The following is a 20162-nucleotide window of genomic DNA, read 5'->3' on the forward strand; positions in this document are numbered from 1 at the left end:
TGGATTGAACGCCCAGAGAGGGTTCTGGGTGGAAGCATTATACCATAGAAAGGTTCTCTGTAAAACCTATTATAGGGGGCTCTGGTTAGAACCTTTCACATATGGTTCTAGGTATAACCCTTTATGTTGGGTTCTGGGTAGTACCTTCTGAAAGGGTTTCAGGTGTAACCTTTATCAAAGGTTCTACCTGGAACAAAAAGGGTTATTTTACGGGGACAAGCTGAAGAACACTATATAGTTCTAGTTAGCCACTTTGTTTCTAAGAGTGTAGACGTATCTATAATATATCATCCAGTAAGTGCTGAGATAGAAGTTCTACACAGTCTGTGAGCTGCAGCTGCTCTCACATCTGAAATCCATTCACCTAAAGCAAATTTTTAAGGTCATAAGATCAATTGATTGCGACCAGACAAGCTGTGGGACAGCTGCAACAGCAAAGCCACAGGACAAGCCTTTGGGATATCCATGTAGAGTGGCGAATTTTAGATTACAGGATTTTCTTCCGTCTGGTTGTCCCCTGTGTTTTCACTGGCCAGGCACAGCACAGCAGTGGTGAAAGGCAGATCAATGCGGAAGAGAGTTGATTATGGATGGTGAGAAGTATCCACCTCAAGCAATTTGTCCACTTTAAGATGGGGTATCCGAAGATCCAAACATTCCCAGTAAAGGATTCCCATTATTCATTCCTCTGAGTGGAATAACTGGAAATATCCTCACAAAGTGGAAGTGGTACATTTTGATGGGGATTCTGGAGCATTGGGTTACAGGAAAAACAGGACATCCTATCAGATTTTAGTTATTCTGGAAACCTCAGTTATGTTAACTAGAGGACAGTTGGTTTAGTCTGCAGTGGTAGAGGAACAAGCTATTTTCAGTAAAAAACATGAGCACAATTAACCGCACAGTCTTTATTATTCACAGATGGTTGCGCACTCTGTTGGTACAAAACACAATCAATGCTGAAAGCAAGTCCATAGATGAAGCGTTTTGTTATCAAATGAAGCATGAGGCATCAAACATCAAAAAGTTCCAGGTTGACCAACAGTTTATCAATGTGGCAATCATGACAACAAAGTCTAGATTTAAGGTAAACACAGTAGACAGTAGCCTAGTTAAGGAGATGACAGCACCCTGCTAGTCTGTTACATTATTTTATTACACTCTTGTAAAAGGAATGTAATTTTTCAACAGATCTGGGGTAGAGGCATCAAGTGAGAAATTAGTATTTGTATAACATTACATTTTTATTTACAATGTTGGTTGGTTGGTCGGTCCAACATCACTGACATAACTAATAACCTAACAACTTTGAAGATCCCCTGACTTCATATCTACAGCCACCATCAGGTCAAAATTTCAGTTTGTCCAATACTTTGGTTAATGACCAAACACAGATGACATTCCCATCAGCCTCAGTTGTACATTGTGCTTAGTTCTAGTTAGCAAATGTTAGCATGCTAACAGACTAAACAGAGGGGGTTAACATGGTGTATACCTGCTAGACATCAGCATGTCAACATCGTAATTGCGAGAGCGTGTCTATGTTCCACAGGTCCTATGTTCCCCATTGTGTTCATGCCACTTTCTTGTCCATCTCTGTCCCTTGAAATAGGCTAGCTTTGGTTTACTCTCTGTATCAATACATAAGAAGGCGAAGAGCCATAAAGAAGTTAAAATCTATGATTAAAATTGGCAAGTATGATTGCGTGTGAAGGTTTCGGACCCCTTTCCAAGTCTTTTCTCCTAACTTTAACCTGTTTGGAGATGGGAGTAGTCAGTCGTTATGAGTATTTTACCTTAACCTGACCTTTGACGTCTTTCCTCACCTTGACCTGCTAAAAAATGGGAATTAAACCTGGCCCTACACTTCTTTTCTATCCCTTAGTTAGCCCTTGTTTAATTCCTTAACTGGTTAGTTCCTTTTCTTTTCAATTCATTCATTCTTGTATTAGTTTTTCAGTTTCTAGGGTGGTAATTTAATTTGGAACTGTTCTCCGAACACAGAGAGAGCAACTATATCTAGATAAAGACCTGTGCCAGTGTAATTCCATCACTCTCAGAGACACGATTTTACTCCCCTAACGTAACCCATGTGATATTAAACGGATACAGAGTTGGGGAACATCTTTCCCAGGTTTCCATTACATGCTATAGACAGAGAGCTTGGGAATGCAGAACCTCAGGAACGTAGGACCCTAGGTGAGTACATATGTAGAACTGGGGAACAGAGAACCCTAGGAACAGAGGAATGACCCCCTGCAAGCATGTTAGCATATTCAAGTTAGCATTAGCTCAAAACACTGCTTTGACTGTACATTCTTAGTAGTCCAGTAGCTTTTAACAATGGGTTCTTGTTTAATCAGTGTATATTGTGTTGAAATTATAAAGACCTATTGTAAATGAATGAACTGGATGGTTTGCAAACTGTTTCTGTAGTTTTCAGTGCATCTAAAACCCTTGCATGAGTAAATCCAATGGTTTTTTATCTTATTTATCTTACCTCACATGCAAAACATTAGCATTTGAGGTGTTTTTAAATGATAAGTGTGGTGCCTCCAGATATATTTGCAAGTTATAAATTATGTGCTGTATTGCAAATGCAGTGCTGTTCACTCTTTAGCTGAGCTCAGAACCAGAACTCAGAGATGAAGACATGAATGATGACAACATTGCGATGGGAAATGATCCCTGACTTGACATAGTTCATAGCCACCTCCAAGACAAGGTCCCTGGGGCCAATGATTGGCTTTATCTGCCGAACCACACCTGAGAGATGACACAGATTTGGATTAGTGACAGAAATTCAGCTTTGGAAAAGATATGCGTAAATGTAACATCTGTATATAGAGCACAAGGACAGATATTGTGCATGTCTGGGTCAAAAACTGAGTTCACTTTAGTATCTGTTTATCACAAGTAACATTATTGCGATATTCAACAATGTTTTGGCATATTTTCCTCCTACGATGCACGTACTATTTAATAAAGGATTTGATAAAAGATTGACTGCCTGGTTTCAAGTGATGCTCTCTCCTCTTACCCATAATCATGCCCTGGTGAGAGCGCTTCTCCACATCAAAGGAGAACTGGTCATCTGCAGATAGGATGTCAAAGAAAACATCGGTGGCACCGGGCAGAGGAGCAGGGTTAGCCGCCGCAAGTGTCCGCAGGAAAACTATTTCTGTTGGAAGAATTGGTTTAAAGTTTGTATTAGTCTGAGGGAAGAAAACCACAGAGTGCGCTCGGTTCTTCAAATCAGATATTTATGATATGATTAAACAATTGTTCTGTGGGTTGACAGAAGTAATTGAATCTTATGTGCCGTGGCAGGTTGGTGGGCGGAAAGTTGTATTTCAATGAGGCTGCAAATAATTTTAGACTTTGCTATTACAAGCTACTGAGTTAACTCTATCAGCTCCAGAACAGATCCTACTTGTGTTAAACAGCCTCTTCAAATCTCTTATCACCTTAACATGTGAATTTATTGCACATTTTCCCTTTCAGAATAATCAGGACAATCTGAAAATGGAGACTATTTTATGTAAAAAAAATTACATTAAATATTTGAATTTAGTTTCATCTGGAAATCTTTGATGCAAAACGATTTTAATGGAATTATGAAATACATGTCAGATGTGAGGGCAGCATGCTGGTGTGGTGGTTAGCACTGTTGCCTCACAGCAAGAGGGTTCCTGGTTCAATCCCAGGAGGTAGCCCTTCTGTGTGGAGTTTTCTCTGGGTACTCCGGCTTCCTCCCACAGTCCAAAGACATGCAGGTTAATTAAATGGTGACTCTGGCCGTAGGTGTGAATGTGAGTGTGAATGATTGTCTGTCTCTATGTGTTAGCCCTGCGAAAGTCTGGTGACCTGAAAATGGATGGATGTCAAATATGACAGCTCATTACAGAAACAGTAATCCAACTAACCAGCGGAAACTGTGAGGTTTTTGGTGTAACTCGTTATGGCTTTACAGCAGCCTCACAACTATTAAAACGGGCAAAAATTAATTAAGTGCAACAAGGAACATTTGCTCAAGGTACCTTTACTGGATTAGTATAACCAATAAAACGCCCTTTCCCATTAAAGGTCCAAAGAGTCCAAGAGTTTCTTAGGCAGAGGAGAAAATGGTGGGAACACAAAGAGGTCAGAGAAATATCCTCCAAACACTGAACAGTGAGTAAATGAAATGCAACAAATGAGACTGTGCAGGGAAATATTTGTGGTTGATCTCACTAGGGATACACACACATTTCCCGCCCAACAAAATAATGCTATAACACCAGAGATAAAATGATCATAATTCTAAGTTATTTGAAAAACTGAAAAAATGCAATAGTGCAGCAGTGATGACTTGAGACTTCCATTAGCACAGTAACACTTTCACAGTCAGCAGTTCATTTCATTGCCACTGGGTGTCCACAGCTTGCAGGCTCACAAAAGGGTGTGTCTGTGACAACCAATCACATCTGTTAAAAGAATGAGTCATACCTGGCAACAGGGTCAATCACACCACCTCACTCAAGTTAAGGTTTGTCTCTTCCTTGCCCAAAGTTGCTCTAAGAACTTTCCTAAATCACTCCTAAGCTAGGACTCCTTACTAAAAATTTTCAGGCTAAGTTAGGAGCTCTCTGAGAGTATTCTCTAAATGTTTGTGAATACAGCCCCTGGATCTTAAGTTACCAGAGAAAAAAGGAGAGGTCAGATCAGCAAGTGCTGGGCTAGCAGCCTGTCTCTGACATGCCAAACAGCATCAAAGAAACACTGATTTGTATCTTGAAACTGCTTTATTCAGTGTTTTTACCACTTTAAATCACTAGGTCCATTTGTTTTGGAGAGAAAGAGACCTCTGTGAATAATTCAGCTCATGGTTAAAGCCTGCTGAACATCTGGATCAAAAATAAGGTAAGGACACACTGAGATATCAGAGAAAATAGGTAAGTTGGGCGAGTGAGCCATCTGCAATGTGCCAAAACGCATAGGAGAAACACTGATTTGTATTGTGACACTGCTTTAATTAGTGTTTTCATCAGTTTAAATCACTTGATCTGTTTGTTTTGGAGAGGAAGAGACCTCTGCAGATAATTCTGCTCTCACTAAAAAAATGCCTAAACAATGAATACCGTAGGAATTCTGACCGGGAGAAGTTTCGGCTGGTTGCAATTAGCAATCCTCACCACTAGATGTCACTAAATCCCCCTAAATTTTACACACTGGATCTTTAAGGACAATGGGAATCAACCTAAATCCAGCAGGACTAATATGATTTAATCATGTGACACAGACGACCACAACATCTTCACACCTGCATCATAGCAGCACATGCACATTATCACATATAATGTTGAATGCATCTTGCGAAGGCCATCTGCACGCATAGTTAGAGCTTACTGTACTACTTCTAGCTTTTCTTACCCTCTGGTTCATGGAAGTCTCTGAAGGTTGGCAGAGAGAGGGAGGTGTGGGTGATGAGGTGGACGGGGTCGAGATTGCAGCCAATGTCGTTTGGTTGGCAGGCCTTAATGCAGCGTGCATTGACTGAAGCATCTCTCTTGAATCTGAAAAAGGACAAACAGTGGTGATGGAAAGGAGGCAAGATGGAAGGACTGAAGGAAAAGGGAGATTTATATATGTGCCAAGGACATCACAAGGAGAAGTGTGAATTTCTTACATTCTTAACCTATACCGTACACAACAGTATTCATAAGAAAAAGCTTTGACCACAGCTCCACAGTTGAGTTGAGTGAGAAGAACCTGGCAACACCTGAATAGCCCCATAGACCTCCATGGTTAACCAAGGAACGGGTGCCTTGAAGGGGGCCAAACCCTGATTCCACAACCTAAAATCATGTTTGTGGGGCTCCTCGACGTGAAGACAGTAGTGCTTTCAAATGTGACCTCAAAAACTGCAAAGGGAGCAGAGCCGTGTAATTAGCAGAAAGCAGGTGAGTCCAAGTTGTTCGCTAAGCATGAGGCCAAAGCCACAGAGATGATTGTGTGGTATTTTACAGCAGGGAAAATGCCACACAAAGGAAAAATGGGATGGTAGAAAAACCAGGCGAGGATACGAAACAATGAATATCATTTGATGTGATCAATGACATCATGTACACATGGTAAATGAAAAAAAAATCACAGTTTTGACAGAATCAGCAGCAGAATCAGCATAAATGTTTTTCCAAAGGACTATACACTATCTCACCAAAATATAGATACTATTATTAGTGCATACAGTATTTGACTATCTTTACATATTTGAAATAATTAAGTTAGCATTTTGGAAAGTAGGTGGTTATATGGTCGAAAGATTTAAGAGGACTTTGTGTATTTCATATCTTTGCATTTTCAATCTGCTCTATATGCATTAAACCCCAGAAACCACCGGTAGGAAAGTGGAACGGTGGAAAATTTGTCTGGCTGCATTTATCCTGCTGACCAGCACAGCTACTGGCCTTTTGGTATCATTTACAGCAAATCAACTGATAACCACCCAATACCAACACTAAAAGCACCATCCATCATACGAGCTGTAATGCTGCTCCACCACTAATTGAGCCCCCACGCTGGCCGAGCCCCAGGTGCCCATAAATAAGTGCCACGCTTATTTTTCTTGCTATCCGCTATGGCGAGGCTCGTTTGATCCTATGGTGAGGCCGCTTGGAACAGATCACTGGAAACATTGCTTTCAACATTACAAATGACCACAGCAGAGGAAGCACGAGAGTGGTGGCAGAAAACCATTGCCGGTGTGTGTATGTGTGTGTGAGTGTGTGTGTGTGTGTGTGTGTGTGTGTGTGTGTGTGTGTTTCTGCTTAAATATTAAAAGAGACATTTTTATCTGTCATTTTTTTATTCCAAAGACAAAGAAAGTACACATAAAGGGAAGCTGCCACACAGACATGAGGTAGAATGAGCTGCAATCAATGCAAATGAGCCGCATGAACAACTCTGTCATGGTGTTGTAGGGACCCTCAACAGCTAATGGGCCCCATCTAGTGGTAATATGTGCTAATACACTTAATATCTACTGCTACATCATAAACTAGAATAAATAATATGTAAAAAAAAAAAAAAAAAAAAAGGCTTTTAAGGTTAAAACAGCTGAAAACAAGGTATTGCTTTGAAGACAGGCATCTCTAAAACCACATTACCAATACAAATGCAATTCTATTCACAATTCTGGCTTGTTGCTTTGACAACCAATCATACACTGTAAAATTAATTGTTTTACACAAAAGGAATTGTTTTTTGTTGTTGTTCTTTTGGGGGGGGGGGGGGGGGGGGGAATATACCTACTCACTTTCTTGCTGAGAGATAGATGAAATATGGTAAATATGAAGCTCCAGCAGCCAGTTAGCTTAGCTTAGCATAAACACCCCAAACAGCTAGCTTAGCTCTGCCCAAAGGTAACAAAACCGGCCTACCCGCACCTGTAAATCTCACTAACTCTACATCTCCTTTGCTAGAGTTTTGTGTCGGACTATTTCTAAGCTAGGTGCAGTGACAAAGCCAGGCTAGCTATGTCCTTGTTTCCGAGCTTTATGCTAAAATCAAGCTAACCGGCTGCTAGCTGTGGCTTCATTTTTAGCACACAGAGGAGAATTAAGATATAGCCTAAATGTTAGATACTTTTTTTTTTTTTTTTCAAATAACCACTCAAATTCAATAGGCTTCTGTAGCATCATTTTAGTTTGGCTCAATTATGGTGTTGCCCCTTGTTAACTGTAGAGTGGTGCAGGAATGAGTCCTAAAACCTAGCAATTAATTAGCATTTTAGCACTCCCAGCTCCTTCGTCTTAAAGTCAATGGATGTCTTGGATGGGTTTTTGGTTAGATGCCTGAAATAAGGTCTGTGGTGAATACAAAGCTTAAGAGACTAACATGTTTTGCGACATAAAATACATCAGTAAACACCCCACTCCTAAAATTTGAAGCCTTTGCATGTCTTAAAAAAGTGCTCACAAGTGGCTAAATGAGACAGACAACATCATCATGCCAAAAACATCTGCCTTGTTGCGGTGGCGACATTTAAGTCATGCGACCATGATGTAGTACGTTTATAGCTTAACGTTACCTATTTACGTCAGGCAATTGCATATATGCTTCAAAAATCGTAAATGCTGTGTTCATTTGTGAAGTTTATTTTCTGCGATAATCCAAAATCCAATGGAAAAGTCCCACTAGATTTTTGTTGAGGGAACCAGGGTGACGCTAACTTCCTTGTTGGCCTACAAATAAACATCATTCCTGCAGCACTCTATTAGTAGTAAGATTAGATGTAAATGTAGTAGAGGGAAGGCTGGAGCTGTGACTCCTGTATAAAAAAGGGTGGATCAAATTGGAAACCACATAGGCTACAGGATTGGGGAGGACTAAATAACAATAGACTTAAAACACAGACTGTACATTTCACAGCCTTCTAATATGGAAATGTGACAAACACAGCGATCTTGGCCATGTACAGATGTGCCTTTCCATAGCGAATCAGCTTCATCTCTACGGTCAGGAAAAAGTCCCGGGGTTGGGATAAGGTACGGCGCAGTAAAATCTCTCCTCCATGAGCATGTTGTGTCATGCCGAAGTATCCCTCCTCGTCACCGGAGACTATGCTGATCAGTATTTTGTCTCCTGCCACGGAATTGGAGGGCCCCATCCGGAAAACATCAGCGGGGACGGGAGTGTTGGTGGGGAAGCTGATGTTGTAGAAGGAGATTCTCAGCGGGAGCGAGAAACACGACGCAGGATCCCGCGTGAACTCGCAAGTTACGCGCTCGCAATGACTGAAAGGGAAAAAATGAAATGCGCATTGGACCGAGGGCAGAGACTGCTGCATACATGTGTAGAAAAAGAGGTAAAGGACAGAGAGAGGCATAATGGACGTAAGCTTGAAGGTGAGAATGGAATTTGTGACCGAAAACTGCAGGTAAATGTCAACAGCAGGCCAGAACAGAACAAGCACATCAAAGACAATAAGTAAAGTAAGAAAAAAAGAAATAAGGAGTCTTAATACTACACTACAGCTGAGTAAGATGCATTCATGCTCAGGTGGAAACAATCAACCCTTTCATTTCAACCAGCTCTCACCCCTGTGCTGCTTGCCGAAAGTTTGGAGGACACCTGAAGGACAGACAACGAAATCCACCCTGGATGTTGAAGCAGCTTTCAGACACAGAACAAGTATGGCTCCCCGCTGCACATTCATCAATGTCTGGAAACACAGGGGGATGCAAAGGTTAGACATTTAATAGGGGGATGCAAAGGTTAGACATTTAATAGGGGGATGCAAAGGTTAGACATTTAATAAATGTACAAATCCGTTTTGACTGACAAGGGTTAGCAAAGGTTTGTCTACTGACCTTGGCATGTGCGTCCATTGTGTGCGAGGGTGTAGCCTGTCGGTGGGCATGTGCAGTAAAAACTTCCTGGGGAGTTGGAGCAGCGGTAGGAACACACATGACCTCCAGTAGGCAGAGCACACTCATCAATATCTGCGAGTGGGAGAGAGTAAAAGTTTATGCGGCGTTTAAACAACTCGGAAGTTGAAAGTTTCGGACTTCCTACCAGGAAAAGTCCAATGAAACACCACTTAACGTCAGAGTTCCTACTTGTAAACTCACCAATGGTAGCAACCATGGAAGTGCACATAATATACCATGAACTAAGAGACAACCTGAAGTATATTTGCCTGTAATAAATTAAAGGATCTGTTTGATACGATTTCAAGTATAAAAGTGTTTACATTTGGCATCTTGCACCTGAACGCCTGAAGGTCAAGTTGGAAATTTCAGCTGGGAAATTCCAACCCTTGACTTTGACTGGTATGCAGCATATCACCATAAAGGCCAACAGTACCTTCACACGTTATCCCATCGATGTCACTCAGCTGGTAACCACGGCGACAGTAGCACTGGTAGGAGCCGTAGACATTTGCACACTCCTGGCTGCAAGGGTTGGCTTCACACTCATTGACATCTGTTGACATACAGGCAGATAGAGACCTCAAAATGTGTCATATATGGGTTCAAAAAGATCAAGTCTTTGACACAATTTGGGTTGTAAGGTACAACTGAGATATTGTATATCTATGGAAACCCATTTCAATCAGTGTAAAAAAAAACTATCTTACTTCTCAAAATAATTACTAAGTATCTCAAAGTAATGACTTACTTATCTCAAGAGAATGAGGTACTTTCTTAAAATAATGACTTATCTCAAAATAATGACTACTTTAAAGTATTGACCTCAAAATAATTACTTTCTATCTCAAAATATTGACCTCATCATCCTGAAAGAATGTGTTAGGATATCAAAATTATGAGATACTTTACAGACATAAGTATCTCAAAATAAAGCGACGATTTCTCCAAATAATAACTTACTTTACATTATGACTTAGTTTCTCAAATAAATTACCTAATTATATAAAAAATAATGAATTATTTTTTAATATAATGAGATACTTTCTCAAAATTATGACTTAGTATCTCAAAATAAAGGAGTTCACAAAATAATTATTGATAATAATAATTATAATATATTATAAATCTTATTAATAATAATAATAATAATTATAATATATTATAATTATTATAATATAATATATATAATATTGTTATAAAAATATACTTAGAAAATACTTAGTATCTTAAAATAAAAAGAAGATTTCTCAAAATAATGAATTAGTATCTCAAAATAAAGAGGAGTTTACAAAATAATGAGATGTGTACTTTAAAAAAATGACACTATCTCAAAACAATGATACTTTCTCAAAGTAACTGCCTTATTATTTTGAAATAATGAGTTAGTATCTCAAAATAGAGAAAAGATTTCTTAAAATAATGAGATACTAGCTCAAAATGGTGACTTTCTATTTTAAAAATAATGATTAGTATCCTAACATAATCAGACACTTTCTCAGAATAATGCGTTAGTATCTCAATATAAGAAGCTTTCCCAAAATAATTAGACACTTTTTAAAAAAAAAATAGTTAATTAGTATCTCAAAATAAAGAGACATTTTTTTTCAAAATATTGACTTCATATGGCAAAATAATGAAAAACAAAACTATTATTTTGAGATACTAAGCCAATGCTTAAGCTAGGTGAGTCATTATTTTGAGAAATTATCTCAGTATTTCAAGATAAGTCATTATTTTGAGACACTAACTCATTATTTAGATACATTTTCTCATTATAATGACTGACAGGGTTTTTTTTTTCATCACACTGGCAGAAATGGGTTTCCATATATATTTATAACATAAGGCTTAAAGAATTGGTGAAATGAGGATTGGTTTTACCTTCACAGTTTCTGCCATCATGGGACAGTCTAAAGCCAGTGGTGCAGCTGCACTGGTAGGACCCTTCTGTGTTGTCACACTTGTGGGCACAGAGTCGTCCAGGATAATGCCTGCACTCATTGATATCTAAGGAACATGGGACAGACGATGAATCTGAGAGTCCAAATCTACTAGTTCCACTTCACACTTGTCCTGTGCCACTTCTTCCCTTAAAATACGTTCTTTCATAGCTGATATGCATAAAACATTATAATTGAAACAAAAATATAGTGATGAATGTGTACAGCACCTTCACACAGTCTGGTGATACTGTTGAAGATGAAGCCAGTTCTGCATTCACAGCGGTAAGAGCCCACCAGGTTGACACAGCCGTGGCCGCCACATACATTTCCTGTTCGACACTCATCCACATCTGTAACATGAGGGGGAGGCATCACATATCTTTAATTGAAAAGGGGAATTAAAGTGAAAAAACACAATATTGAAGACTTTACAAACAGTAAAGTCATTTATTATGACAGTATCTACCTTCACAACGTGTGCCGTCCTCAGTTAGATGATAGCCACGTCCACAGGTGACCGTGTTCCTGCGACAAGTGTAGGAGCCCACTGTGTTGATACAAGTATGGCCAGGCAGGCACGGACCAGCATGGGCCAAACACTCGTTTAAATCTAGTGAGAGAACACATTTAGCCAAGCTCACCTTTTACCTGTGAATTATTCATACCTGATTGTGACACTGAACTCACCAATACAGCTGCCGATGGCGTCCTGAATGAAACCATCTGAACACCTCTCCTTCGGGTGGCAGCGGAACGAGCCTGCTGTGTTGGTGCACATAAAGTCTGGTCCACAGTTATGGCTCCCTAATGTGCACTCGTCTATGTCTGGAACAGGCAAGGAGGAAAAAATGATTGAAGCATAAATAAAGTCTGCATAAATATTTTTCTTGCATGAAATACTGTAAAAAAATATGACACGTCTTGGTTATTTATACGTCTTGGAATCAGGTAACTAAAATTGTAGAATCAGAAAGGATTTTTTTTTGGCTTGTTACCTTGGCAACTGTTGTCCTCTTTGAGTTCATACCCGGTGCCACAGCTGGTTTCCCTCTGACAGCGAAAGGAACCCTCTGTGTTGATGCAAACTTGGCCGAAGATGCAGTTGTGACTGCCAGTCAGACACTCATTGACATCTGAGGGGAGAGACATATACTCAGTGGTCAGTGGTCAGTGATGTCACATTTTTGACTACAGCCACTTAGATACTCAGGTGCAGCAGTGCTATGAGTTAAAGAGGACCTATGTTCCCCAGCTCAATATTCTCCTCATATGACACATTAAGGAGACCTTTCAAAGGGTTTTATGATCTCAGCAGTGGTTTTTTCAATAGGTCAGATGTTCAGTGTATGTCTCCCTGGATCAATATATTGAAATCACCCACCTACAGCTTATAGCCTACTGATGTTATACTCTTTGAATCCAATGCCCTTAAATTTGGGGGCAAGACAGTTTTCTTGACTTTGAACATTGATATCACTACAGTGGCTGAACAGATTTTTATAATTCAAACTGCATTTGAAATGTCCATAACCCTTCGTTATTTTGCACTTTGAACTGCGAAGCTAACCTTATCAAAAGACATCGGACCCTGGAAACATAGGTACGACCCCAATGAGGATACTTATAGCTCATGTTCACCATGTTAGTTTAGCGTGTTAGCATGCTAAGATTTGCTAATTAGCACAGCGGCTGATGGAAATGACATTTGTTTTGCAGGTATTTCGGAATAAACTTAAGTATTAAATAAATACAATTTTGAAATAATCACTGATACCCCTTTCCCACCAACTTCCTTTCAGGATTCTTGGAACCTGCTATCCAGAGCAGTGGTTCCCAACCTTTTGCTTGAGGGACCCATATTTTTACCATTGTAGACTTTGGTGCACCCCCCACACGTTATACACGCCCATATCCTTGCAATACATAGTTAAAAATGTTTCTATACTAATTTTTTTTTAAATATGTGAATAATCCTTTAATATAACCCTTGATTTTTTTTGTTTTTGACACATAAATGAATTAAATTTTGATAGATAACATATTAAAATCATTACACCCCTTAAAATCAAGAGGGCTTTGCAACCCCCACTTGTGGCTCTTTGGCGCCCAACTAATGATCAACTAATGATGAGACCACTGCATTAGATATATACTGTAAAACTTCAATTAAAAGCTTAGTCCCAATTAAACGCCCAGTCCTTTTACTAGCCCAGTGTGGCTACACATTTTGACATATAAAGGCCTGTCTCAATTAAAGGCCTGGTCTGGCTGCCAAGCAGTTCATTTTTTTCATGGAGGTTCTTCAGATGTATAAACTTGGGTAGTTGGCTACCTCAAATTATGTGTCCATTCCTCGATTACCCTGCAAGTTATTCATATTCCTTTAGTCCGCAAGGGTCCTCAGATCAAAAGAGTCAAAAGGGTTTTTCATAAAAGTTAATCCAAGTTGTGAGAATTGTTTTAACAGGATAAAGTGGTGTTGTGTCGGTGTGCTGGGTGCCAAAATCCTCGAGTGCCGTAACTTCTGATGGGCTGTCTGTCGGAGCTAGATCAAATTAATGATTCATAATAATAGATCTGAATCCTAATTTCACACAAGTAATATGGGTTTATATAAACAATTTCATTTTAATTCCTGATCTATGCTGAGCAACAGTTTTGTGTAAGAGGAATCAAAGGCCTGTCCCAAATACAGGCCTGTTGATTTCAGTGATTTAAGCAAAGAATAGCCCGGGCTATTAATGGAAGATCTGCAACATTTTTTGGTTCTATCTGGGAACCAACTTTTTGGGTTATGAACCAACTTATTTTTGGTTGAAATACTCCCAAAGCTTCAAAATTAGGTGCAGGGACTGGAACAGAACCAGTTCTATGTTGATGGAAAAGGGGTACAAGTGATTACAATTCATCCTGAAGAGGTACTATGGATGTCTGTAGATATTTCAGTCTGGACCAAGCTCCCTAGAAAGTCATGCTGCTTAGAAGGGTGAAAAATCCTGTGTTTATGAAGTAAGTAATTACAGTTATTTAATTTACGTTACTTACCCTGACAATTAACTCCATCCTTTTGCAGCTGATAACCATCACGGCACGCACATGTACCATTACCCTCACACAACTGGGAACACCTGGAGTCTGAAAACAGCAGAGAGACACCTGAAGAAGTAGTCATCACAGTGTACAGCCAGTGTGTCCTACATCACAGGAATCATGTCACTGGCTGATAGAGGACAAATCTGCCAAGAGTCTAGCCCTTAAGCTTCTTTACAGCTCTCAATATAACAAAGGAGATCACATGAAGGAATGAAGGTGCCAAACCTCTACAGGGGTCCGATCCCTCTGGGGGCTTGGCAGTAACGTTGGTCTCAGGCTTTTCTGTCACTGGTTCAATGGGAGAAAAAGCCTCATTAAAACCAAATATGACTCTTTTTTTTGATAATAAAGACAACCAAAGTCCCTGAATAACTAAGGAGCACAGGGTCAAACTCCACTGGCATGCTCTCATTACTCTGGCCTTGGCTTTATATCAGCGAAACACTGATTTGCTTTTCTTCGCAAATAAATGGAGTGTTTTTGCAGCTCTGTCCCTCCAACGCGTCTGCATTTTTCACCTGAAGCCAGCTAGGCGACAAAGGCTACAACACCAATTGGCCCTGAGTTACCATTTGGCAAGGTGTCTACAGATTAGCCTTGTGAATACCAGTGACCCAGGCTGTCTGCTTCTCTGTCTGTCTGTCTGTCTGTCTGTCTGGCACAAATGTGCCCTACAGCTGCCGCATCAAAGCTGTTTATCCAGTTTATGAAAACGAGGCCACTGTCTTTGCTTAAGGTAACACTGCCTGTTTTGATGTGATGAACTTGTGCTTAAAATTGGTATCATGATTTGCTCCCAGTACTATGAAATGTATGAACCCCTTTTTGACAAGGTAGCCTTTATAGTAATTTATCTTACTATATAATGATGAAAACTCTGTCTGTGGGTGTGTGTGTCTGTTCCACGTTTTTCTCCTCACTGACTTGGTCAATCAATGTGAAATTTGGCACAGTGGTAGAGGGTCATGGGAGGATGTGAATGAAGCAATATTACATCAACTGGCCAAAGGGGGGCGCTCTAGCAACCGATTGAAATTGCAAACTTTGAATGGGCATATCTCATGCCCCATTTTGAATTTTTTGAAAAACACTTAAAATCGATCTCTTCCTAGGAAGTTTGACCGATCTGCATGAAACTCGGTGAACTAATCTAGGGGACCAATATCTAAAGTTTCCTCTTGGCAAAAGTTGGAAAACTTACTAAAACTGAGCTTCTGTAAGGCAATGAATATTGCGGAGGGTGTGGCTCATCACATAAAGGTGTATAACATCTCAAGGGTTTCACTGATCACCACGCAACTTTGTAGGCATATGACCACACATAATCTGAGGGGACCNGTTTTAGCCCACTAGCTATCCCACTATTGGCAATGGTACTACTGTACTTTCAATAAAGCAATCGTACTATCAAATTCACAAAAACTCTGTCTGAATACATTGCTCTTGCATTGCTTGGGTTCAGCTGACTATTTAATCTGCAATTTCCTATGACCTGTATCCCAAACACACACCATGTGGAACTGTACGTGGGCAACTGTGCACTCAATGGGTATGGACTAGTTCTACATTAATAATGCAATATCAGCTATTTTTACACATCAAAGTGTGTTACAGGCAGTGCTGTAGTCAAGACCACCTAAACCATGACCAAGTGTATCGAGACCAAGACAAGACCAGCGCGAGTCCAACGCTGTATGACACATCATTCCCATAAAACACTCACAGAAAACAAATGTAGATTTGTCATCATTCACTTCTTTTATGCTGTATATACGGTGTATGTGTGTATGTATAAGTGTTCCATAAGAAATGCCTTGATAAAATAATTAAAAGACATCTAAGTGAACTGAATTTTATGTGTGGGAACTTTCCTTTGTTGTCAATGAGAAAACAAATACAAATACTAATGAGCTAAAATCAACTACATCTGTATTCAACACTCCTTTTTACAGGTAGTAAGTTTAGTGATGTTCCTGCAGTTGTGGTCTTTATTGCTGAGTTCTCTTTCTCTGTAACCCAGACCAAGATCGTGCAAAAACGTGGTTGAGTACAGGACAAGACATTCGAAAAGAGGTCACGAGACCAAGACCAAAATCTGGTGGGGTACCCACTACTTGCATAGCACATCCGAATAACCGACTGAACTGTCAGTGGGTGAGATGCACTGTAGGTAATGTAGGCCCAAGGTTTTTACAAGGAAGAAAAAGGCGTGTAATTAAAAATGTACTTATCAATTTGGGTCCCTTTTTTAAACTACCCATCCTGATTCAGCAAATATCATAGGAATGCAATCCTAAATTGGTGGAGTACTACTTTAACAAGGACAAAATCTTGGGTTACCAGGTTGTGAAAAATTTCTTTAGCTTGTCCTTAGTCTCTCCACATTGTAAAACTGCATTTATAACTGTTGGTAATCTGCTGGCAATTGGTCATAGGTTCATCAATTTCTAAAAAGCCATCAAGTCTGCAGTTGTACGTGTTAATAAGAGGATGCCAATTGGTTTTTGGTCCAGATCATCTGCAGCCCTTCTCCAGAAATAAAAGATCCAACAATGACATGAGCTTTTACAAACTGGCAACCCAAAAGTTGATCTCATCTATGGATTATAATTGATCTATAAAGCATTAGAAAACTTTATTACCCTTGATAAAACCTTTTTAGAAAGTGGCACCGAATCATGCTCTAAGCCATTTAGCACCTAATGTGTGCAAATGTATACTGATTGTTTTGAGTGTCGCTGACAGCGATTGGTTTTTCTTTCATGATAAGACAGATTGGAGTTAATCAAGACACAAAAGACTGAAAGCACAAGACTGTTAATCTCTGTTACCGTTTGGTTCTGTTTCCTCTGTTGTGTTTCTGCCACAGCAGCTTTGAGCTGTGTGCGCGCACTGTCTCCCCAGCAACAAACCCTGGAGCTCACAGCCCGAAGCCTGGCTTGCTGTCATCAGGCCAAGCATGCAGCAGTCACAACACATCTGAACGGGAGACAGAGAGGGTAAAACAGGAAGACAGAATCCCAGTGCGCATTGATTTATAAAGGGCTAAGTGTCTGTGTGGAGCAAGGAGATGTGTAAAGGTTGCAGATATTGACATCAGGAGAGGAGCACAACCTTAGAGATTTTTGTTTCCCAAGGGTCTCCTTGGAAGAAGGGCCTCTCACAGGCTCCCTGCCCCTTGGCCATCTTGATGCCATTGTCACAGAGTCGGTCTCCTACTGCGGCTGCACAGCACTGCTCCTGGGCGATCCTGCAAATAAACAGCAGAACTTTACTTCACCTAGAACAGACTCTTTGCTCTGTGGGGAAAGAGCTGGATAAGAGACGTGGAGAAATACTTGTTATTTACGTTAGATACAATCAGCTGACTGTGGGTGGATTTGTGGTGTAATATGCTGCATATTTACTTCCAACAATAAGTAACCTATCTTAGTTTAAATGCCACTGTAACTGTCAGACGCTACTTTAAAACTTTTGAATCTATTCTGTTTATAAAAAGTCTCTCTCTCCCTCTTCCCTCTGCAAACGTTCCCTCCGCTGACCTCCATGTGTTGACCAGGTGTTCCTCTATTTCATCAATCACCACCTCCACGTTCTTACAGTCAAACGGGGCCCTTTAGTGTTAAAAATGCTCCAGGGGGCCACTTAACGCCTGTACTTACTGCGTAGCTACTCCCCTGTAGCAGGATGAATGGTTGAGGGCTGGGGAGATGATTTGGGGCTTGCTACCCCGGGGGTATTTCCTGCTTTTAAACATACCGTCACAAACTCTACACACATTTCCTACTGTAAAATCCCCACCAGCATTTGAAGATTGTTTCTAATGTGACACATATTTAGATCCCCAATGACGCTGATCACCAAAAGCAAAGTTTTCATAGATAAACACAGCAACCATCATGCATTCCCTCTGTGCTGACCCTCCCGTGGTCCCTGTACCACATTTTCAGACCCTCTCCTTTGAGAAACCAGGTGTTGCCTACCTGCAGGTGTGGGAGGAGGAGATGAGGGGGAGGATTGTACAATCTTGTCCTCCCAGGGCCCGATCCCTTCCATCCAGACAGCACTCTTGTACAGTAGGGAGCTGAATCTCTGTAGATTTGGGAAGAGGGCGCAGGGATTAGAAATAGACAGCTGAGACGTGATGGAAAAAATAGCATGGCTGCCCCCTGAGTGCCAGTGTCTGAGTCAGATTTAATTAAAATGAGCTCACACTCTGACAGGACATTGAAAATAGTAGCCTGCAGGATCTCACATTAGGGTATAACATCCCCCGAATGAATAAATAAGTGCGTAAAAGTGGTTCAAATCACCAACATGGTCTCAAAGCGGATTCAAATTACGCAGCTCAGTGCCAAACTTTTGCGCACTTACCTTGTCCATGCAGAACTCCATACAAAGAAAACAAAAGTAGTGTCCACTGTGCCATCGGAGTTTCTTCTTAATATTTCCCCCTCTGATCGTCCTTATATTAAACGACTGAGCTGATCGGCGGCTGAACTGCAGCAGTGGACTCTGTGTATGTGCGCGTCTCCTGTGTGAAGGCGCACCGTCAAGCAGCAGAACATCTCAGTCGAAGCAGCCGGAGAGGAGACACAGATTGTCCCTGTGAGAGTTGAGATTAGAGGGCGGTGAGGGCGGGGTGGAAGGAGCTGTGTTTAACTGTCAGTCTGGGCTACTGAATTATTCAAACACGGCAGATAATTGGATTTATTTGACGCGACAATGCGCCAACACTGGGCGAGTCCAAAGTAGATGTTGACAGGGAAGGAGATAAATAACACCGGAGAAGAAAAAGTGCAAAAAGCGCCAAAGAGTTAAAAAACAAATTAAAAACCAAATAAATGTAAAGTCAGTGTGGCCTACAAAGTGTTTTTTCCCCTTATTTGACAGTGCCTGGTTGAAATTTCAAAAAGCAAAAACTTTAGATGGAAGTATGAAAACTTTGTGCAGCTTTGAAACTGTGAATTCTCTCTGATTTTAAAGCTCTCATAAGTACAAAGAAAAATTAGTGGTTGGTTCCTGTCATTGTATGGAGGTGTTCTAATATTTCTACATGTAGCCTAACTGTGAATCTTTTGTGTGTTTGTTGTGTGGTTGTTTGGCTGTGACTTTTTTTGTATACAGCTGTCAAGGCCAGGTCAAAGAGATGGTTGATCTCAACAGGATTTACCTGGTTAAACATGGGTTAAATTTACGAGAAGAAATACATTTAATGATTTGCTTTCTTCTTAAAGTGACAAGGTTTGTTTAAACTTAGGCTATCATTATGAAGTAGGCCTTAATATTGACTGCACAATGTAGGCCTACTGGATACAAAATAATGACACCATCAACATTCAGACTGGTTACCCATAAGCCTCACTTTCACAATTCTGACTACCACCGTATGATATTCCGGGAAAATGAAGGCTGGATTTACAAGGAAGTGTTTCAACCATTGCCAACACATTCTCACTCCGACCTTGTCACATATTGACATTTGGTCATGGACTTTCCAAATCCACATATGACGTGCAAGTTAGCCTGGGTGCATTGGTTGTTGAAGTTCTGCCTGTTACATGCATTGTCTTCTTTCAAAATACACTTGTATTTTCACAGGAAATTTAACATTTACATACAGTCTCTCTTAAAATAACCGCACTACGTTGGTACAGCACTTCGAAACGATGCTTCAACAACAAACACACGTTTGGGTTTAGGCAACAAA

At 40.3% G+C, this 20162-nt stretch overlaps 1 protein-coding gene across 2 annotated transcripts; it reads right to left on the reverse strand.

Moving 5' to 3' along the window:
• Nucleotides 1-888: 888 nt before the first annotated feature.
• Nucleotides 889-19146, reverse strand: LOC126385022 (fibulin-1-like). Of its 2 annotated transcripts, XM_050036510.1 has the most exons (17): nt 18827-19139; nt 18436-18544; nt 17567-17702; nt 17284-17431; nt 14678-14740; nt 14405-14494; nt 12355-12492; nt 12047-12184; nt 11826-11969; nt 11587-11709; nt 11298-11423; nt 9850-9969; nt 9354-9485; nt 9082-9205; nt 5413-5555; nt 3041-3181; nt 889-2766 (listed from the first exon to the last, which is right to left on the reverse strand). In XM_050036510.1, exons 1-17 carry the CDS (start codon nt 18879-18881, stop codon nt 2627-2629), a joined length of 2070 nt encoding a protein of 689 aa, XP_049892467.1. In that variant the 5' UTR covers nt 18882-19139; the 3' UTR covers nt 889-2626. The 2 variants fall into 2 exon arrangements, with proteins under 2 accessions (XP_049892467.1, XP_049892468.1); XM_050036511.1 differs by lacking the exons at nt 889-2766; nt 3041-3181; nt 5413-5555 and adding an exon at nt 7262-8777 and having other exon boundaries at nt 18827-19146.
• Nucleotides 19147-20162: the final 1016 nt, after the last annotated feature.

The sequence above is a fragment of the Epinephelus moara genome, chromosome 23 (assembly GCF_006386435.1).
Source record: "Epinephelus moara isolate mb chromosome 23, YSFRI_EMoa_1.0, whole genome shotgun sequence".
NCBI lineage: Eukaryota > Metazoa > Chordata > Actinopteri > Perciformes > Serranidae > Epinephelus > Epinephelus moara.